The sequence below is a fragment of the Aulonocara sp. 'chitande type north' Nkhata Bay genome, linkage group LG4 (assembly GCF_057382095.1).
Source record: "Aulonocara sp. 'chitande type north' Nkhata Bay isolate Kocher_YH1m ecotype deep benthic linkage group LG4, A_spYH_male_GT1.1, whole genome shotgun sequence".
Classification (NCBI taxonomy): domain Eukaryota; kingdom Metazoa; phylum Chordata; class Actinopteri; order Cichliformes; family Cichlidae; genus Aulonocara; species Aulonocara sp. 'chitande type north' Nkhata Bay.
This window is the reverse complement of record NC_141347.1, coordinates 16,154,076-16,176,625: the sequence shown is the minus strand read 5'-3', so window position 1 is coordinate 16,176,625 and position 22,550 is coordinate 16,154,076. Positions and strand designations below refer to the sequence as shown.

The window sequence follows — 22,550 nt, the reverse complement described above, 5'->3', positions numbered from 1 at the left end:
TAGCTGAGCTCACACAGTAGTACGTACCTGAAATAGTGCAAATGAAATCCACGGTGTGTCTTTTTTCCAGTTTCCCCCTGTCTGCTCCGCTCCAGCGTATGTCGGCAATTTCTTCCTGTTAAAAGGGAGTTTTTCCTTCCCACTGTCGCCAAGTGCTTGCTCATAGGAGGTAGTTTGATTGTTCGGGATTTCTTTGCATTATTCTAGGCTCTTTATCTTACAGTATAAAGCGCCTCGAGGCGGCTGCTGATGTGATTTGGCGCTATATAAATAAAACTCAACTGACCTGAATGAATTACTGCCATGTGCCAAATATACTCTTATACAATATGGAAGTTTATAAAATCAGGAAGTTTCAGAGTGAATTTGTGACTTGTCAGTAAAGTAAAGTTTCTTTCAGCACAGTATTAGCAGCTAGGATAATTAAAATGAACCTGTTGTGCTCATTTCCAGCACTGTTGTGTTCTTCTTGGACTACTAGAGAAGTTTTGTATGACTGGCAGTTCAAAATAGTCTTAATTTGTTAGAGTGATGTCAGTTTGATCACTACTGGTGTATTGCTACAAGCCAAAGGTGAATGTGAGCTATTCAGTACTATATATGTTTTATTATAAGGTACTTCACAAATGTAAAAGAAATGAGAAACAATGTAAATTTAACCTTTCTTCACATCTAACACATTGTTTGGACTAACGCAGGCATTCACTTCAACATGAGCTGGAAGTTGTACATAATGTAGATCCATCTGTAATGTTCAGAAAGGGTTGTACAGTCGAACTGATGCAGTCTCAATAGCTGAGGATCACATTTCACAAACCTTTTGAGCCTCTAAATTGAATTGTAATACAGATTTGCCGTTTCGAGTATCGATGCCAAGTTATGTTGATTAGTCTGTTGTTCCTTTTTGACTTTGCTTCACCCTCTCACAGAGACCTGAAGCTGGACAATGTAATGCTGGACTGTGAGGGCCACATTAAAATAGCAGACTTTGGCATGTGTAAAGAGAATATGAATGATGGAATCACAACCAAGACCTTCTGTGGCACACCGGATTACATTGCTCCTGAGGTAAAGTGTGTGTGAGAGTGATGGTGGTTGGATCTGTTGTATTGATCTCTCACTGTTCTCCTGCAGTAGCTACACAGCTCAAAAAGAGGCTAAATAAAACTTTTATTTTGGAAAAAACTTTGCTTTCTTGCAGACAACTAGAAGAGAATACTCTCGTGTTTGCATGTATGTAGCTGGAGCCATGCTTTACTTATTAATAGTACTTCTGTCCTAATGTAACAGGAGCACTTTCTAAAGCTCACTAAAATACTACATTAAATTTGTCTAATTTGTTAAAATACCCAAAGCTGAAAATGACACATTTCAGTTTTGCACCGGTTTTTGTGCCAGACTATTTCTTGGCCAGAAGCAGGGATTTCCTCAAGTCTTGCCGTCTTTTTATGTAACACTCAGCAGAAACGCCAACGAGCATCTCTCCATGAAAATAAACTCTCCCTTAAAGTGTCGGTGGTAGTTTGGTAGTTCTATTAGCTGGAATACATAAAGATACTTTAATTGCATTTCAGCCTCACTATCAGTTTGCTCTCATGTCAGTCAGCCCATGTAGTCTAAACGTCCCTCAAAATTAACTGACTGTGTAGGTATTATATTTGGGAACATTATTACCTCCTGGATTCACACAATAAAAAAGCCTTTCAGTAAATTTACTGCACTCTGCTAAAGTAAATAGTTCTACCACTGTGAACTTGGTAAGTCAAATCAAAAATCAAATCAAATTCAAATTCAAATTTTATTTGTCACGTACACAGTCATACACAGTACGATATGTAGTGAAATGCTTGGACAACTGCTCGTGACCTAAAGAAAACAAAAAAGGAAAAGGCTATGAATAAGATAGGAAATAAATATGAAAAATTAAAAAGGGTAAATTTAACTAGGAAGGAATAAAATATAAATTAAGGTTAAAAATGAAATAACTGTACAACACAAATTAGAATGAAGGGTAAATTTAACTGGGAAGAATAAGATAAAATATATAAATTAAAGTTGAAAATAAAATAACTGTACAACAAAATACACAATATAGAACTATATAAGAATGTATGAAGAAATCTAAATATAAATAAATATATACACAATAACAGCAGCAGTGATTTAAGTGATGAAGTGAAAACAATGTCCAGAATGTCCAGTGTGTGTAAGAACCATATGTGTGGGTCAGTACTGTGTGGTGGTGTGATTGAGAGACCGTATCGCCTGCGGGAAGAAGCTCCTCCTCAGTCTCTCTGTGTTGGTCTTCAGGGAGCGGAATCGCTTTCCTGACCTCAGCAGAGAGAACAGTCTGTTGTTGGGATGGCAGAGGTCCTTCACGATCTTCCTGGCCTTGGTCCGGCACCGCCTGCTGTAGATTGAGTGCAGGTCAGGGAACTCGGAGCGGATGGTGCGCTCAGCTGACCGCACAACCCTCTGTAGAGCTCGTCTGTCCTGCATGGTGCTGTTCCCGAACCAGGTTAAGATGTTTCCCGTCAGGATGCTCTCTATGGTGCACGAGTAAAAGTTCCTGAGCACCTTGGAGGGCAGTTGGAAGTCTCTCAAGCGTCTGAGGTGGTAGAGACGCTGACGGGCCTTTTTCACCACGGTGTTGATGTGACAGGACCATGACAGGTCCTGCGTGATGTGAACTCCGAGGTATTTGAAGCTGTCCACTCTCTCCACTGGGCACTCGTTGATGACGGGGGTCTGGTAGTTCCTCTCCTGCTTAGTGCTGAAGTCCACTATCAGCTCCTTTGTCTTACTGACGTTTAGAAGGAGGTTGTTCCTCTGGCACCAGTTCTCCAGATTCCTAATCTCCTTCAGGTAGGCCGTCTCGTTGTTATCAGAGATCAGGCCCACCACGACGGTGTCGTCAGCAAACTTGATGATGGTGGTGGAGCTGGTAGTGGCCACGCAGTCATATGTGTACAGAGAGTACAGCAGGGGGCTCAGAACACACCCCTGGGGGGCTCCAGTGCTGAGAGTGGTGGAGGCTGAGACATGTCCGCCCATCCTTACTGCCTGTGGTCTGCCAGTTAGGAAGTTGGAGATCCACAGACACATAGATGAGCTGAGTCCCAGATGCTCCAGCTTGGTGGTGAGTGTGGAGGGAATTATGGTGTTAAATGCAGAGCTGTAGTCTATGAAGAGCATTTTAACATAATTCCCCCTTCTAGTGTCCAAGTGAGTGAGTGATGTGTGGAGGAGATGAGAGATGGCATCGTCTGTGGAACGATTTGGACGGTAAGCAAACTGTAGTGGGTCCAGTGTGTCTGGTAGTGAAGAAATGATGAAGTCTCTGACCAGGTGTTCAAAACACTTCATCACTACTGAGGTGAGGGCTACAGGGCGATAGTCATTGAGAGAAGCAGGGTGGGGTTTCTTCGGGACAGGAACAATGATGGACTCTTTGAAGCATGTGGGGATCACCGACTGAGATAAAGAGATGTTGAATATCTCAGTGAACACAGGAGCTAGCTGGTATGCGCAGTCTCTTAGGATATGACCTGGGATGCCGTCTGGTCCTGCTGCTTTCCTGGTGTTCACTCTCTTGAAGGCTCTCCTTACTTCATGCTCGGAGATGACGAGCACGTTTCCGGTGCTGGCAGTATCTTCCTGTCTGCAGCCGTTAGCGCCGCTAACACTAGCATTGTTGGAGTCAGTTGCAGGTGTGGTGCACACGTCTTACTTTTGATCCATAAAACTCATAAAGCTCATCTTGCACGTGAAGCAGGTGTTTTTCTAATTGATTTTTTTCTCATACAAAATAAATGTGGTGCACAAAAGTCTTTCACAAAATAGTATCTGCAGTGTTGTCTACAGTCCACAAAATGCCTGTACTGGTTTAAAAAAAATGCTGCTCTGCCCCTTAAGTGCTCGTTAAGTATCGGCAGTAACCCTGTGGGGACGCGTACTGTGCATGTATTACAAATAACAAGAAAAAGTGAAGTCTAATTTTAAGCACTTTTAAAAATACAGCAGCTGTTGTACAAAATGAGTAAAATACATAAAAACAATTAAAAAAAAGAGAGCATAAATAAATAAAGCAGCACAAATACAAAGGGATCAGAACTTAAAAATAGATTTCAAAGCATCTAAAAGCCAAACCTGATCTCCTCTGGGTTTTAGTAGTTTAGTTTTGAGTATTTGACCAGCAGACCTCAGTAACCTAGTGGGAGTGTGCAAAGTCAAAAGATCAGAGAGGTCAACCCAACCCAGTGCGATGCATTCAAAACAAACAATAAAATCTTAAAATGATTTCTAAACCTGACTCACTGGCAGCCGGTGTAGGGGGAGCCAGTATGGGTGATATGTGGTCTCCCAGTTAATAGCCAATAACGCTTGATGGAAAGAACGACTTATCACTGTTGACTTTTTTTTTTTTTTTTTTTTTGACTGGAGCTATTGTTTAACAGATAGGATCATTTTCTTTAATGCTGACTACCTTTGTATCATAGACTGAAGCGATGACTGCAGCATTTCTGAACAATGTGTCTCCTATGCTCAGATTATAGCCTACCAGCCTTACGGGAAATCTGTGGACTGGTGGGCCTTTGGCGTCTTGCTCTACGAGATGCTGGCTGGACAGGTTGGTCTGTGTGTGTGTGTGTGTGTGTGTGTGTGTGTGTGTGTGTGTGTTCCTGTGTCCGTGTGTGAGAGAGAGAGAGTGGGTAATTGCACAAAGGATTTATTAATCTTGGTTAAGGAAAAAAAAATATAACACCATCTTTGGATCTACATGAATGTGTGATTCACGCTCCTTTCAGAGCAGCGTTTTGTATTCACGGCTGAGTGTGAATAAAAACAAACACTCCTGATCTCAGCCTTTAAAATGTGACACTGTGTAATGAAAGGTTAGCTATTAAATTATATGCTATAATGAGATTTTCTCTCGTGGCATTAATAATTGTTAAGATGTGACATTTTGAAATTCTGAATATTTCATTTAGAGGCCTGCAGCTTTTAGATTCTTGGGAGAAAAAAGCTGCTTTTAATGAATGAATCAAGTATCCTCTATTTGTCCTGTGCTGCCTTCTGCTTCTCCTCACTCATTTCTCTCCTGTCCTCTCAAGCCTCCATTTGACGGAGAGGATGAAGATGAGTTATTTCAGTCAATCATGGAGCACCACGTCTCCTATCCCAAGTCAATGTCCAAGGAGGCTGTCGCTATCTGTAAAGGGGTGAGTGTACGAAAAACACACACACGCACAAAGCACGCTTTAAGCCGCGAGTCCTTGCCCGTCTCTCAAGCTCAACCTCGCTCCCTCCTCGCAAACTCACTCTCCCGCTTTCTGTCTCGCTTCCCGTATCCTCCTGACACTCTTCCCTCTTGAACACAAACATGCCGAGGAGAGAACGAGGAAGGGATTAAATCCGCTTGAGGAAAGGATGCGGGAAGAGGGAGGAGGGTGAAAGGAGGAAAAGAAGGAGACATCAAAATTATCTGCATAATTAAATCCATTGTGGTGGAACATTTATTTGGAGCGAAACAACATTGTTCCCCTCTCGCTATCTTCCCCACTTCCATCTCGCCCGCCGTCTCTGTCGTAGCGCTGTCCTCGTCCATCCTTCCCCTCGCGCTCTGCAGTGTCCATTGTCAAGCTATTGTTGTGCCTTTTTTTTTCATTGTACATCCCCTCTATCTCTTTATCACACACACATACACACACATTAGATGGCTCTAATAGCTTGAGCCTGTGCAGTTGGCTGTAGAAACTCCTTTTCAGAATAGACTGGCCAGGCCTGATTGCTGCACTCGGATTATTTGTGTTTTGCGGACACACAGTTTGTGTCACACACCCTTCGTCACATACCAAAAAACTGGAGAGAGAAAAAAATATCAATAAAATATTATTTTATCTTTTGAAGTTCTGCAGTACCCACAGAAAGCACCTACACATTAACATCAGTGTGTAGCGCGAGCGTGGATGAGGACACACACGCACACATTTGTTCCAGCATGACCTGAGTCATACATCCTCCTACTAAATTTAAAGGCAAAGGCATTCATAGGTAAATTACTGACAAGTACGTTCGCTGCATTACAAACGCCCACACTGGCTGTGTTATGTATTAGTGATGATTACCGGGTTGTAGTGCTGCAACAGTGCATCCTCAGTGGGGCATGAAAGCTCGCCTCCGTCCACCCCCAGAGCTCCCTCTGCACCCTGCTAGGACTGCCTGAGTTAACTCAGTGTGTGTGTGTGTGTGTGTGTGAGAGAGAGAGAGAGAGAGAGAGAGAGTGAGAGAGAGAGTCTCGGTGTGTATGTGAAGACAACGTGAAGGCTTCATTTTAAATGCTACAAGATAATTCCATTATTCTGTTCATAAAGTGGATTTTTTCAGTGCTTTGCTTGATGCGTTCTGTCTACATGCTGGACGCTACCTTAAATAACCTGTTGTTGTAATGGGAAAATTACCACAGTTCAAGTAATCATTTTTAATAGAAGGTGATCATTTCTTGACAAGAATGAGAAGTAGTCTGATTAAAAGCAAGCATACTGATTGCAGTGTGCCTGACTCTCATCTGTTTTCAGTTTGTGTGAACAGAGATACAGGTCTCTCTGCCTCACCTCCTTCAAAACAGAAAGCTGAATGTCTTAGGCTTCAAATAATTGAAAATAACTAAGTCCATGCCAGCCAAATAAAAGCAACACTGCACGCCTCCGATCCATTATCAGATGATTAGCGCACTTTCAGGTATTAAAAGTCCAACTCTGCTGAAGTTGCGGCACGATTTCACAGCATCTCAGTAATCTGAGTTCAAACAAGAAGTAAATAGTTTAATTCTTGCCAGCATGCAGTGTTTTAATAGGCTGGTGTATTTAGATCAAATGCTTAAAAATTGTGTGTGTGTGTGGGTGTGTGTGAGGGGAGGTGGAGAGGGTTAGGACATGTGTGGAGAGGGAGTGATCATTTCCACTCCCCTGCTTCCACCCAATCAAGCATCCATATTTTATAGCCAGCAATGGGCAACCCGCACACAAACACACACACACATACTCTGTTCCAGTGTGTTTTGTAGCGCTGCAGTGTTAGGTACATGATTTGTTCAACTTCATTTGATTCTACAGCAAAGAGTAATTGCTCAGATGTGTCCTCACAAAAGCGAACACAGGTGCACACAAAAGCACAAAAGTGTTTTCTGCCACTGTTCTCTTTCTGCACTAACCACAGGAAGCTTTGTGAATGAAATCTCTGGGCCTCATGAGGACAGTCGCAAGTATGAAGTTTATTCATTCATCCATTTTCTTCCACTTATCCAATTCAGGGTTGCAGGGGGGCGCTGGAGCCTATCCCAGCTGCCATAACACAAAGAGACAGACAACCATTCACACTCAGATTCACACCTGTGGGCAATTTAGAATCACCATTTAATGTAACCCCACTAGCTGCATGTCTTTGGATTGTGGGAGGAAGCAGGAGTACCCGGAGAGAACCCACACAGTGTTGGGACAGTGGCAGGGGGAGTGTGACTGGGGCGGTACACCTGTCAAACAGCGGTCCTGAGATCAGAGAGGACAGAAACTTCCCATGGAGCAGACGGGCAAATGAAAAGCAGGGCCGCATGATCCGTCTGAGTTTTGGGGTTTTAAGTAGGAGGCGTCAGAAATGTTACCACAGTGATAACTGGCCTGTGGCAGCCAAGAGTTCATAGTGATGTCACCCTTGGTGGCACCAAGAACCTGCAACCTGGGAGCACGTGGCCCTTCTCTCCATCCATCCAGCACTGTGTTATTTGTTTGTTTGGCCTGGTTATTTTAGGTTTTACACCATACAACATTATGCATCCTTAACATTGAATCCCCCATCCAAATACTGACACATAGATAACACTCTTTAGCACACCTCATGAAATATTATGGTTTTTAACCCCATTCAGTTAATAAATTGTTTGTCATGGCCCTCGAGCCAGACTGTCACACTACTGATGATGTGTTGCTGCAATAGCAATCCTGCTCTGTATGAGAGGAACCGCGGGTTGGTGTATGTGTTTGGTGTGAAGCTACCCTCTGAAGGGTTATTACCGAACGCCTCTAAGTCAGAATCCTGCCTAGATGCATTGATATCGCAGCGCTGTGGATCTTCAGTTGATCTCAGTCTCAGATGGCCCATCTCCAACATTGCAATCATGTAAATGATTTCCATCTGCATGGGATGGGTCCCTTCTGTGCTTACATGGAAAGCCAGAGGCAGGGAGAGCAGCAGCAAGGTCCTCCATGCAGAAAAAATGGAGGCATTAGTGAGAACAGAAATGATACCAAGTCAAATACAGCATGAAAAGGAGCTGGGGTGGAGGTGGGTTGCAAAGTGGCTTGCGTGTATTCATTAAAGAAGTTAGCCTACCAACACACATACACAGAGCCCGCTCTATGTATGTTTTACTAATTGGATGCATACAAATGTATACATACAAATGCAGCCAGCTGTACTCCGAGATATTTGTGGAAACTTAAAATATTGGTGACTTATTGGGTTAAAACTGGAAGCATACCCTTCAAAATGAAGACTGCAGATGTACATGGTTAGTATAGGCAGATAACTTTATTCCTGTTGATCTATGAGAGTTTCAGGTATTTAATCAAATCCAAGGGAAATTACATTATACATTGACAGCATGTCAAACTAGTGTTTGCCAGATGGTAATTGCCCATTAGTATAGAGATGAGGGAAATCCTGTCATTTTCACATATGCCATTATTATCCGCAGTCAGTGGCCCAATTTTAGTTTGGCTGCTATGTGGTCGACTGAATACGATGCTCTGTCTTTCTCCTGATGAGTGAAAAAGGGTTCGTTCATATTCACTGCAGTTTTTCTTTACAGAAAACTAGCTGCTGTACCTGTACCTACTGTTCAATAGGTGACAAGTTTGGGGTTTCACTTTTAAAATGAAGTCACTAAAGGGATTTTAATCTACTGTAGGACAGCTGTGTTTTTTAAATGTGCCTTAAAACTGTTGCTACATGACAAGAGTCAGATTATAACACACTGATGTACAAATAACTGACAAATGTGATTCTTCAGGTCTTTGACACTGTCCAGCTGTCCAGTCTGTATCTGTTCATTCAGCCTATGACAGCAGGGTTAGACTCCAGTGCCCGGTGACCCTAAACCAATGGCCACAGCATCTGAATCAACTCACTTTCATACAAATCAGACAACTCCCAGCATTAGTGGTCAAGTACACCTGTATATATATATATCGCTATGCCTGTTACTTTAGGTAGAGAAAGTGGATTTGTGTGCGCGCCCATGCATTATGAGCTGCCAATGTGTTTCATGCAGATTCATGCGCATGTGCAAGCAGTGCAAGATTGACTGACCCCTGGAAAATGTTATTCTTGCTGCAATGTAATGAGTTATGACTGCTGCTCCTAAGGGAGGCACGCCCCACCCACACACACACTCACTGTAGCATCACTCCCCCATGGAGGTTTTGTGTGGACAGACATTATAAACGGTCTTTAATTACGCCTGCGGATGACTACTGTGGCAAAAGAGGAAAGAAAGACAACAGTTATTCATTTGTCTGCAGGCTGTTACTTGGTGGCTTGTATTTGCTCCCCAGGGAGAGGCATGCAAGATGACAGTAAAATGGAAGGATGGTTAAAATTAAGGATTAAGAAACTCTAATAACTATAATGAGCTTTTTCATAAACAGCAATGAAAGTGGAAGAATTGTGGTTTAAACCCAGGGCAGGAATCAGGAATAAATGAGATGAAACTTTAATGATTCCAAAGGGGAAATTTGGGGCACTGGAGCAGCACACTGTTGAGCACAGATCAGATTTAGACTCCTCTTGCAGGTTAGTAATATGGCTCCTACTTCCTTTATGTAACTGTGTGTACACATGAAAATAAAAAGTTGTAAAATCATGAGTTTCCTGAAGTGTAGTTTCCTGCAGATCATTTGTAACTTGGAAACGGTTAACACTTAAAACAACATTTTTCCTTTGGCAAAGACGAAATGATTAAACAGCTCGTTTAATGTTTTGGCAACACCAGAAGCATTGCTCCAGGGCTTGTAATGTTAGCTGTCGGATCACTATATCATTTTGATCCACACTAAAATATCTCAACAGCTCTTCAGTGGATTGCAGTGAAGTTTTTTGCAGACATTATGAGTTCTTGTATTCTAATTGCATTTAGACTAATGATCCACAACACCTATATAAAAGTCAAAAAGCATCACCAATTGGTTTTTGAAGCCTGGAGTCCTAGCTGCAGGATTATGACTGAACACCTCTAAGTCAGAATCCTTCCTGCATGCACTGATGCCATATTAGCAGACTGGTCATCATCTTTGTGATTACTTTGGTCACCAGTAGTTTGTATGAAAGACGGTAACTTTTCTGCAAACACTCACCAGCTACTCGCCAAGCAGTAGTGAAAAAGTGAAAAGTGTGACACACACCGTGAACAAAGTAAACCCTTTCAAAACACGGTGGTTGCAGCAGTAAGGCGCAGTTTCATTAGCACATGGCGAGTAGTTTGACATCAGTGATCTGCCATGGACCAAAGCAATCACAACCCACATAGCAGACACGTCTGACCCGGATCTGATGTCAAGCCAGCACTGCTGGCTGACTTCGGGCATGGTAAGTGGTATGTCATCCAGATATGGGCCAGGCCTGGCGTAGATGGCACTGTTTATGTGATGCCATGCCACATCTGGCCTGGTTGTAGTTTGGTGTATGTGGCCAAGGCTCATAGAAAACAGGTCTTCCCCGGATCCGGCATCAAGTTGGCACTTCTGACTGACCCTATGTCATGGCAGGGTGTATGTCAACCAGATGTGTGTCAGGTCTGGCAATGATGTCAATGTTTATGCTATGGCATGCCATATCTGGCCCGATTGTGGTTTGGTGTATGTGGCCCAGGCCCATAGAAAACAGGTCTTCCCTGGATCCGGCATCAAGCTGGCACTTCTGAGTGACTGGTGTCACGGCAGGGTGTATGTCAACCAGATGTGGGCCAGATCTGGCAATGATGGCACTATTTATGTTCCTATTTTCCTATTTTAGTTAGAAGACCCACATGCCATGTTGCAATACTATACTGCTACGGTGGCCAATGTTTCAAATGCAGGTTTGACAGGTTTGTGAGTGTACACTTTATCCAAAACCTAGTGAGGGTTTACTCATGTTTACCACTGGGTGGCTGTAGCTCAGGCGGTAGAGCAGGTCACCTACTGATCGGAAGGTTAGTGGTTCGATCCCTGGCACCTCCAGTTTGCCTGTCAAGAGTATGAATGTAGTTAGGAAGCACTCAGTTTAGAGGTAGTGTGTGAATGTGGCATGTAGAGCACTTTGAGTAATGTGGGGAGTAGAAAAGCGCTGTATAAGAATCAGTCTAAAGAGTTTTGTCTTTTGCACTATTATGTTCCGGCCAGACATGAAACTGTTCTGGACCACCACAAGACCACTGGTGTGTCTGCAACTGGCCTTGTGCTGGCCCATGTGTGGATTACCACTGGCAAACTTGATCTGGGCCACCAAAGGGCCGTCATTCTTTGTGGTATGTGGACCATGTGTAACCACATTGTGTGGGCCAGATCCGGGCCGTACCAATTTTGCTATGTGGGAAGGAGGTTTTTGGTGAAAAACCCTCTTTTAGACTGATTTCACCTACGCTGCAGCCGGCAACTTAAACCAACCAATCAGGAACCACAGATTTTTCATTAGTTATCAAAAGTTGCCAGGGAGACGCCAACTTGTCTCTTGGCCTTGACTTTATTTTCTCAGTTATAGCTTAAATCTAGTGCCAGTTAGCAATTACAATGCACTGTTCTCTGAAACTATGACGGTGAGCGTGGTAAACATCATATTTGCTAAACATCAATATGTTAGTATTGTAAATGTAAGGTTTACTTCACAGCACAGATGCATGAAAATGCAGCCTCACAGAGATGCTAATGTGGCTACTAGCTTTTTTTGCAGTGTCAAGACTACCAGAAAGGTAGAAAGATGAATAAGCATTCACTTAAAAAAAACAAACAAAAAAAAAGCAAGGTGGACACACAGTAATCGTTTCTGTTCTCCATGTCTGCACAGCTGATGACAAAGCATCCAGCGAAACGCCTGGGCTGTGGTCCAGAGGGGGAGAGAGACATCAGAGAGCACAGCTTCTTCCGCTACATGGACTGGGAGAAACTGGAGAACAAGGAGGTGCAACCACCCTTCAAACCGAGAGCTGTAAGTCCGTCCCCGCCAAACCCGACATGACCGCAGATAAGCATGTGCAAGTCACAAGTCGCACAATAATAAGTGCGCAAAATACTCTTTGACCGGAGTAGAGACGTGGAGTTTAATTCATTAGAGGTTAAACTCATAATAAAAACTCTCTCTTCTCTTCTTTTATTCTAATTTCCTTCTCCTTCCTATTTTCTTTCAACAACTACCTTTCTCTTGGCTTACTCATCTTTTCACTATCAATGTGATGTTTCTGTCTCTTTCCTTTCCTTTAATTTGGGACAATGCACACAGGTAAGTCTCGAAATGGTGCTCATGATGTTGACAGTGATGCTGAAGGATGTGTGGCGATGAGGGCAGCGTCGGTGATGATAACAATGCCGGGGATGTTGATGGCGAAAACACTAAAAGAGGCTCAGTGATGAACGTGGGCTAGATGAAAATATACTGGACATTGACTGCACTTTTGGATGCACATGCAGAAAATTGGCAGCTACAGTTTGGTGCCGTTGAAATAAAAGAGCGTTTGGTTTCTCTGAGGTTAGCCTGAGTTTAGACTAAACCTCCAGGGGATAATAAGTCCGTACAGAGCAAATGTGTTTGTGTTGTTCGTTGTTAGACGACTTCTTTTTTTTTTAACTTACGACAAAACAAGTTTGATCATGAGCCGAGTCAGAATGATGTCATCTAATACTCACACAAACCCCAGCCACGCAGCCTGAGGCTACAGTGCTGCTAAAGAGTTTTTCAGAGTTGAGCTTTTCCTGCAGCCTGCGGTGTGTGTGCATGCGTGTGTGTTGGACCAGTAATACTGCAGTGTGTCTCTTTATTCAGGACATGTGTACGTTCTCGTGTGGTAGAGGTCTCCATTAGGATCTGGCTTTTTTTTTTTTAAGACTTAGACGTGTTTCTGCAGAGTCACACCGTCTATTGTCTGAGCTCTTCTCATCGCTACTTTTTCTCCCTTTCTCTTCATCTCTCTCTTTGTTCTGTTTGATCTCGTCTCTCCAACATCTTGTATCTTTCTCACCCCTGCCCCGTCACTTGCTGTTTTCTCTCTTACTGCCTTTGAGTGGCAATAATAAATAGGTTTGGAACCATTGCGTTTACGCCACATCAAAGTTTAGCTCGGTTTAGCATCTGAAGGCAGTTCTTTGATCTTTTATGGTGCTATGTTGCCAGATTTCTTTCAGTAACCTGTGATGGGTTTTGTCTCTGTGTTATTTTAAGGAGGCTCTCCTTTTATTTCTCACTAAAAGCCTTATCACCACGAAGATGTGCGGCAAAAAGAAAAACAAAACAAATTCCCTGAAACTTGAATTATTTTATCTTTAACTCATAAGAGTTTAATCTTTAATCTTTTGTACAGTACTGTGTAAAAGTCTTGAGCTACCCCCCATATATGGAAATACAATCTATAAACAAAAACAGAGTTTTAACTCTCTTAGGCAGCTTTCTTGTCAGTAGTCTTTAGGAATAGTTCTCCAGACTTCTTGAAGGACATTCAAAGCTCTTCTTTGGATGTTTGCTGCCTTTTCTTCTATTCTCTGCCAAGATGATCCCACACTGCTTCGATCATGTCGAGGTCTGGGCTCTGGGGAGGCCAATCCATGACTGATAGTGTTCCACTGTTTATTTTGCTCTGCAGGTTTGCTTTGGCTGCCTCTGAAGTGTTTTTGGGATCACTGTTAAGCAAAAGAATGAAATCATTTCCAATCACACGCTTTCCAGATGGTAGTTTTTTATGTTCATAATTCAATTTTGACAAGATCCCCAACCTCACTGGCTGAAATTAGGCACCAAACCAGAGCCTCCTCCATGTTTTACAGATGCAGACGCTCACTCTTTGAACCAAAAATCTCAAATTTGGATTCATCACTCCATAAGATCTGTTGCCACTAACTTTTAGTCCAGTTCTTGTGTAATTTAACATATCACAGCCTTTTCTCCCTGTTTCCCTTCCTTAAGAATCGCTTCTTGTCACCCACTCTTCCACCAAGACTATTTCCACCCAGAAATGCCAAGTTTTTGACCGATAGCTTTTTGGAATTGACCTTGCTGGTGCAAAAATACCGTTTGATGCCCTTCAAACTGCTTTATCTTGGTCATTGATGCTGAATGATGTGTTTTTCTAACAGGCTACTAACAGGAAAGTGCCTAAAATACAAATTAAAACTGTTTCTTTGTCTGAGTAGACAAAAGACTGATTCTTGAGTTGAGTAGTTTTTATGCTTGAATGATTCATAGGCCAGTATTCAGTGGTCTATCAAAAAAAGAAATTCTCAGAAAATGGTTAGAAACAAGAACTCAACTGAAAATTAGGGAAAAAGCAGCCAAAAAAAAATGTTTAAAACTTCAGAAAACCCGGAGAACTCTTGCTCAGGACCACTTAAAAAAAAGACAAGAGAAAAAACAATTCCTCTGAGTTTAAATGTAAAGAAATGAGGGGTTACTCAAAACTTCCGTACAGTACTGTATGTTTTATTTACAATATAACTCATAATACTAATCATTAGCATTATGATTATCTTTTACATTTTCCTTATGCAACACATTGTTTACTTTATTCATAATAAACAAAATTCTTATGCTTATTTTGCATTAAAAAAAATGTGAAAAGGAGCCGTTTTAATGAGGAAATAATAGCATGGAAAAATAATTTGTAGGAGACAGACAAACATTTATAGTAAGTTTGTTTCTTTGATGCTGTTTTGGTGTGGGTTGTTGTTTCTGGAGGATATTTGATTCCAATAGGCCTTATTGGTTTGATCAGGAATTAATTTGTTAATATTTTGTTGATTTTTGTCAGTTTGTGGCTTTATGTGCTACTGATGCTTTAATGAATTAGCTGACAAACAGGAGCTGATGAATTAATGAATGACTGACCGATCATCCAACAGACAGACTGACTGGCTGCCTCCTTCATCCACCTGACATCTAAAAAATGTTCCAAATACCATTTTGTTTGGTAGTTACTGTATCGCTGTGCCGTGTTTCCACTCATCTGTCTTTTCAGCAACCCAGTGTCTGTCTTTTTCTCCATCATCCTCACAAAGATATTATCCATCCATCCATCTTCCCACTACTCCATCCATCAAGCCATCTGTCCTTTCATCTACACATTTTATTTGTCCTCTATGTTCACGGTTTTTTCGTATATATTTATTTGCATGCTCTGTGGGAAGTCTCAAATGAAACCTGGAGTGCACTACAAAAATCTTACAGTAGTATACAGTTTAAACTATTACAACTTCTAAATAATATAGTAACTAATACTTTTGTCCAGTTTTTTTTTTTTTCTTCTAAACGGACAATTCCCAAAATGAACCCCGTTACCTCCATGGTGTCCCTCGGGTTGTGGCTCTTTGCCTTTCCATAAACTTCTAAACTTTGTGGCACTCATTTTATTTCCCTTCTCGGCTGATTTTTCCCATCTGCCTCCCCAAACAGGTTAAACAAATGTGAGTAATTAGCTGCAAATACTACTGACCCTGGCGTATTTCTCATTTCACATTATTTCCCCAAACTATAAACACTTTGGCTTAATTTCATTAGGTTTTTTTGGAGTTGCAGAGATTTAATGAGTTTGTAGTTTTCCTCTGGGTGATGTTGTTAGAGGACACTGAATCCTTGTTGTGTTAATTAAAGCTCAGTGCAGTGATGGAGATGGGGGAGGGGGCAGGAAGTAGCTCAGCCCACCGTCCCTGTGAGGGATACTGCCGGGAAAAATATAGTTTTCAAGTTAATAACCAGTTTTATGTACTTAGATGGGAACGCATCTCAAGGGTATATAAGCTTGATTTGGCTTCCCAATGGTCAGAGGAAGGAAAAGGACGAGAAAACAGATTCCATCTGATGTAAATTGGACACTACGTAGAGGAGATGATTTCACTCTGGCACCAGTTATGTCTTTGTAAGTGCTGACTGTTGCCGAGACTCAGATTGGATCATGAAAGCCACATGTCAAGGGTTTCAGTTAAGTGTCACATGTAGGATATTGTGAAGGTTAGTAAATTATTTTGGCAAACTGCACATTTCCTAAGCAAAAATCCAGAGCCTTTTTTCCCCAGTCCTGATGATCTGATTTGGTCTATCAAATCTCTGCAGGTCTCCACGGCTGCAGCATATAATTAACCCACAATTACACCAATAATTATCTTGTGGCTTTAAGCCTTTTCTAGTGCGGCTGTTTAGAAATCCATTTAAATCCAAGTTTTGCAACCGCTGTCCTTAAAAGAAAGCAGAAAAATCTGTTCGTTTGTTTGTTTTTGCCAAATAAAGGGGAAAAGTCCACACGCCATGCATTAATGCTTGCATGGTCACCAGTTCGGTGTAGTGCACTTCCATAGGCTGTTTGAGACTTCAGTAACCTTGTTTGGAAGTTTGAGTTGAAAATGCTTCAAATATTTGAAAAAGGGAAAGCATACCTGAGGCGTGCTTCATTTATCTTCTCCAAGAAGTGATTTACTCTTTTCTTTTTTCACTTCTAATTAAAAAATGGCATTTTATGCATGACTAATGGAGAGTTAAATCAAGCGCACCCCAAGTACTGCCACTTGTTCTGATATTTGAAACCTTGTTCAAAGTGATGTCATCTCACACCCTGGTTCAACCTGCCATCCCCCCCTTCTTTTGTTTTCCTCTCCTTCTACCCCCCACCCAACTTTGATCCATCCACTCCTATCCATTCCCACTCTTCCCCTTCCCAAATCCCCCCCTGCCTTGTACTCCATCCCTCCCCGCCCTCCCTCCCTTAACAGTGTGGACGAGATGCCGAAAACTTTGACCGTTTTTTCACACGCCACCCGCCAGTGCTGACCCCTCCCGATGAGGAAGTGATTCAGAATCTGGACCAAGACGAGTTCCAGGGATTCTCCTTTATCAACACAGAGTTCACAGGAAATGCTGCTGCCACCACTGCCACCGAGCAGGCTTGATTACAGCTCACGCATGGACACATGGACACACACGCAAACATACACAACTGTTTCTTCAGGATCAATCCCTACCTAACCCTGAGATACACGCACGCATGCGCAAACGTGCCATCTTAAATTTCTGATGATTTCTGATGATTGTGTCGTTAAACTGACAGACAAAGTAAGGTTTTATGAGAAGAACACACATTGTTCACACTGTTGCAGCTTGGATAATTTGTTGGCCCCTTCTTGAGATTTAAAAGCTTGATTTCGTGTGCTGTAGCACGATTTAATTACAGATTTCATTGAGAGCTTTGGATAAATGCATTTATACAAATTTGTCACGATTAAACACAATCAAATCACAGCTGTAACTTAGTACAGTGCAGCATACAGTATGCAGTTAGCCTTTTCTTAGCACTGAGAGGGTTATTACTATACATCAATCATCCGCAACATTAAAACCACCTGGCTTTTATTGCCTAAATCCCTCTCATATCACCAGAACAGCTCTGACTCATTGCAGACACACAAGAGTCCCTGAGATGTCCTGTGATATCGAGCACCAAGATGTCAGCAGCAGATCGTGTAAGTTAGATCTGGGGAATTTGGAAGTTAAGACCTTGAGCTCTTTAAAAGCATTCCTGAAGACGTTTTGCAGCATTATGCTGCAAAGTCAAAAGCTGCTGGTGTGTTATTCATTTCTGCTGTCGGTGGTTTAAGTGTTGCGGATGATCGTTCTAAACCAGTTTAGAACAATAGCGTGCATGACACAGTACATACCAAGAAGCATCTGACGTGCTTTCTAAATCTGTCTTTTTTTGCATCTTGGGTGATTTTCAAATTGTGTTGCTTGCAGTGTGAACAAAGAGTTTGGGTTTAATTTAGCATGCGCAATCAGATAAAGGATTAGAAATTAATTAGGATCTTTTAAAGTTCATAAATCATGGATTTCGAAACCGAGGGACCAAAATAATTGGATTTCATATAGCACAGTTAGGGTGTGACTAAAAGGGTGATTATATTTTAATAAATGCATTTACTAAAACTTTTACAATCTAACTATAGGATTTCACAACTAAACAACCGCGAGACGTCCTGTGTAACATAGCTTTGGCACTCCATTTTCTAACTTTTATTCAGGTGGGAAATGTGATTTAGCTTTTCTTTTACCCATTCCTCAGCTTTTCCAGTGCATTTTGATAAGCCTATAATTTTAGTGTGCTTCTTAGTGGGCTTATATTAATAATAGTGTCTGTGTGTTTATACCTATAAACTGGAATGCTTGACATGCATGCATGAGTTTCTATATCAAGAGTAGCCCTGGACCTTATCTCCCAACTGCATTTTAGCATATTTGCTCATGGAGTATTATTTTAATAATTAATACTGCGAGTTTTCAGGTTTGTACCACAAATATCAGATTGCATGTAATTTCTGTCCATAAAAAATGCTGTTGGGAAATGTAGTCTTTACCGAGGGTTTGAGTCAGACAAATAGATAATGCCATTTCTTGTACTCTGATCTGATGTCTGTTAAGCAGTATTTAAGCGATGAAAAAGACTAGCAGTTATTTCTTTGTGTTTTATAAAAGCATGATTCCAATATCTGACCATTTGTTTACAGTGTGTGTGTGTGTGTGTGTGTGTCGGTATAAGCGTGTTTGTGTTAGGGAACAAGTACTGTCTATGCAAACACACTTATGTGTTTGCATTTTTGTGAGTCCATACAACCTTTTACTTTTGTTAGCGTGGTAAATGTCGGCAGCCCTCTTTAAATCGAGCAGTATTAATGTGGTAGAGGCAGAATAGAAAAATCTATTTGCATTTTAGGAAAGAAATAAAAGAAATTAGAATAAAATGTTTTACTAGCAGTCAAAAAGGTACAGCTCTTTCTAGTCACAAGAGTGATCCAAACCCTTTAGAGACCAGTTGGCAACCTCTCGCAACCTCCGGTCACTAGGACTGGTTGGCAAGTGGTTGGTAACAGTTGGTAGGTGAAATTGGTCACAAAGAGGGTGCTACACCAAAAACTTGATCCTTGATTGCCACAGTCACCCACAGTTTGCAAAGAAGACACTGGCTTCTTTGCAAACAGTCTCCAACTACTTTCTGACTGGCAGTGAAACTTGAAGTAAATTTGCCACAAACTGGAGACAGTTTGGCCTTTCTAGTTTTGCATTGCACTTCTCATGGTTTCACTGCTTCAGTTGGTGAGAGTTTGAAGAAAAGTTTTAAAGGTGAGCAACGCAATCCCAAGAAGGTTTTTGGTGCAGCATCATCGTATACCTCTTTTAGATCAAGTTCACATAGCAGTGCATCAATCAATCTCTAGCATCAACCAGTTGACGAGTCTCCACTCATATCCACTAATATCTACTGGTATCCACTAGTATCCTCTCATCAAGTGGTTGATGCTAGGGGTCACAGGTTGGTCTCTAGGTCTGTGCGGCTAGGGCTTTAGAAAGTCCAAAAAAATTTTAGTTTGGATGAACAGTGATGCCAAATTCCACCTCTGTAGACCTTGGAAAGCACCACCTCAAACACACAGCTGATTTGCAGGTTAGGATTTCTTGTCTGAAAGTCAAAAGTGGGCCCAGGTCTCTGCTGTCAAAATGCATGTTTAAGTCCTTGAGCATCTTTAAAAGTCACTTAGCCTATGAAAAGTTTCTTTAAGGACAGAGAAACAGAAAATCAGAACAATATATCAGGCTTTCCTGGGTTTTTGGTCTACTTTTCTAGAAGTAGGAGTTGAGGTTTAACCCACTGTGATTTGCTGTCTGTGTTTGCCATAAGAATAACTGGGACAGAAGGTAATGTTACAGTAGGCCTGCTGAAGTAGAAAACTCTGTGTTTTCTCTTTTGTTTTCCCTAGCAAGCAATAATCCTGTTAGTGATTTACATATTGAGGTGGTGAGGTTAGCAGTACGTCTGTTCAGCTCAGGCTTTGTGTCTCTTTGACTCTAGCCACTTATTAAAGAGGGACAGTGGAGGAGGTCGTTGGGGGGGTTTGTTTGTCTGCAAAGTTGGTGCGTTAACACTCTGGTTCAGTAACTTTCTTCTTGTATATCTGCAGCTGATGGTTTTTGTTCTGGTGGCAGTTGGAGGTCTTCAGGCATCCACTTGATCAGAGTTGAATGGGATCTTTATAATGCATAGTTTAAATGTTAATTATTGTTATTGCCATCAAACGTAACTCTTTAAAATGAGTTTAGGAGAAAATATCAAGGTTTTTTTTTTTTTTTAATTGACCTTACTTGAGATTGGGTAGAATATATCCTCTATGTCCCCACCAAAATATTGAAAGTCTTGGTGCAGGAGGTACCATTTACTTGCAGATCCACTTATTATTTGATAGCCAAAAAAGCAACTGCAGGAATGTTTAGATCCAGTATAATTATCCTATTCAAATATAATTCCCTTTTGTGAAAATTATTTGGCACACCTGGATGTTTGCTTAGGTTTAGGGGTTCATCATTTATACTGGGATTAGGTGATAGATTGCAATTATCCTGTCGGCTTCAGTCCAAACAAGCGATGCTAGCAGATTGTAGAGGTTTGTGCACTGCGTAGAAATGCTATCATACAGTAAATTCACTTGAATGAGTGGCAGCTATCAGTGATGCTAAGAAGCTTTAAAAGATAACAGTAAATTAATCATATGTGACAGCTATACTCACAGTAATGTCTGATTTAGCTATAGTTGCACATACTCTGGGCTTCTTCAATGATTGTAATTTTCTTAATTCATTACTTTTTTTTAAAAATGGTAGATATAAAAGAGCCCTGTCGCCTACAGATAGAGTTAAGATTGTGTCTAAGGTGAGGAAGGGTTAGCAGGAAACTGACATCGCTAAGATTTTTTATCATCATCATTTTGTCGCAGAATACTGTAACACACGGTCCCTCTAATCCAATCAGATGCGAGCAGAGACAGAGGCCTATAATATACCGTAATTTGGCTTTTGATTAAAGCGGTCTCGTTTGGATGTCTTTTGAGTTTAAATGCTGAGTTCAGCAGGGGAGAACATTTCAGTTTTCTATCGTTTTTCTTGAGTGTGAATGAAAATGTGTTTTATGACTCGATGTCGCCTGTGTCTACTTTCTATGTCGAACCTCCATTGTCAGTATTTATTTCAGCCACTGAAATCTAACAGCAACAGCAACTATAGAAATATATATAATGAAACATATATATTACTGTTAAAAACTGATATATACATATAATTATACATGTGGAGGGGAAGAGAAGTCTTGCTCCAGGATTTGTGTCTGTTTCGATGATTCCTTCCTGCTGATGGAGAAGCAAAAAAGGACTGTGCATGAAAAAAACAACTTTTTTTTAACCTTTTTTATTAGTTAGATATGATATATATTTAACATATTAGGATGATCCATGTTTCTGTGTCAGCAGTGCTTCAAAGACTGTGTGATTCCAGCTACTGTTATTAACGTTATGTATGAGCATAGGTATATACTGAAAAAAGGAAAGAAAAAAATGCTTCAAAAATGCTTTCCATGTGCCATTCTTTTTTCTTTTCTTTTTTTTTGCTTGTTTTTCAAGAAAAGCCGACATACCCAAAATAAAGAATTTCAATGACGCATTACAAGATGTTTAGTGTGTTTTCGAGTGCACTGTGTACGTTTTAATCTGCTGCAGGAACTGTCTGTGGCTCCGTGGCTCCATGCTTTCATATTTTTTATTTCAGCCCCTCATTTACTTGCTCTTTATTCGTGTCATTCTCACACAAACGCACGCTCCGTTTCTGTCCGTGGAGACCGAACTGATTTGATTTTAAAAGAGAATGACGGGACGGAGGACAGTGAGAGAGAGCAAAGGAGGTAAGAAGACAGAGAGATTAGAGTGATGAGGGCTGACAGACGGGGGTTTTGCTGAGCAATTGGAAAAGAGAAACAATATAAGATGAAAAGGAGAGGGCGGCATTGAACAACAATGAAGGGAGGCAAGAAGAAAAAAGCATTAAGAAGGGACAGTGGCTGGGAGAATAAGATGGAGGGAGGGGACAAGGAAGCGAAGCAAGGCTCCACGAAGCAATGCAGGCGGCTACGACAGGCTGTGCATATTTCATGGCTGCCACTTATCATAAGAGCCTTTTCCTGATGGGGGAGCGTAGGTCTGATGACTTCAAGGAAATAACATGCAGAACACGGCCTACATATACACAGCCCTGCTGAGCCACTCAGCCACTTCTCACCGCCTCTAAAGCTGCTCGCAATCCACTGTAGTCAAGCAGCTGCTGCTCCTGCACATTTACTTTTAATAACTGTATCGTGCACCGTTTATTTCTCTTAGTCCATTTCAGTGTCAACAAGTGTGGAGACCGGCTAGATGCAGAGTTTGTGAACCATGTCTGACCTGTGCTAGAGTGTGATGGGA

The 22,550-nt window shown here is 41.5% G+C and overlaps 1 protein-coding gene across 2 annotated transcripts in view; it reads left to right on the top strand.

Annotated features, from left to right (window-relative positions):
* prkcbb (protein kinase C, beta b) overlaps positions 1–22,550 on the top strand; it is a 108,042-nt gene that overhangs the window by 69,563 nt on the left and 15,929 nt on the right. Inside the window, exons 13-17 of one of the 2 annotated variants that reach the window (XM_086288742.1) lie at positions 930–1,068; positions 4,550–4,630; positions 5,115–5,222; positions 12,097–12,237; positions 16,995–21,762. In XM_086288742.1, the coding sequence (XP_086144868.1) occupies positions 930–1,068; positions 4,550–4,630; positions 5,115–5,222; positions 12,097–12,237; positions 16,995–17,171 (646 nt within the window). In that variant the 3' untranslated portion in view covers positions 17,172–21,762. Of the gene's footprint in view, positions 1–929; positions 1,069–4,549; positions 4,631–5,114; positions 5,223–12,096; positions 12,238–16,994; positions 21,763–22,550 lie in introns of those variants that run through there. The other variant, XM_086288743.1, reaches the window with a different exon arrangement.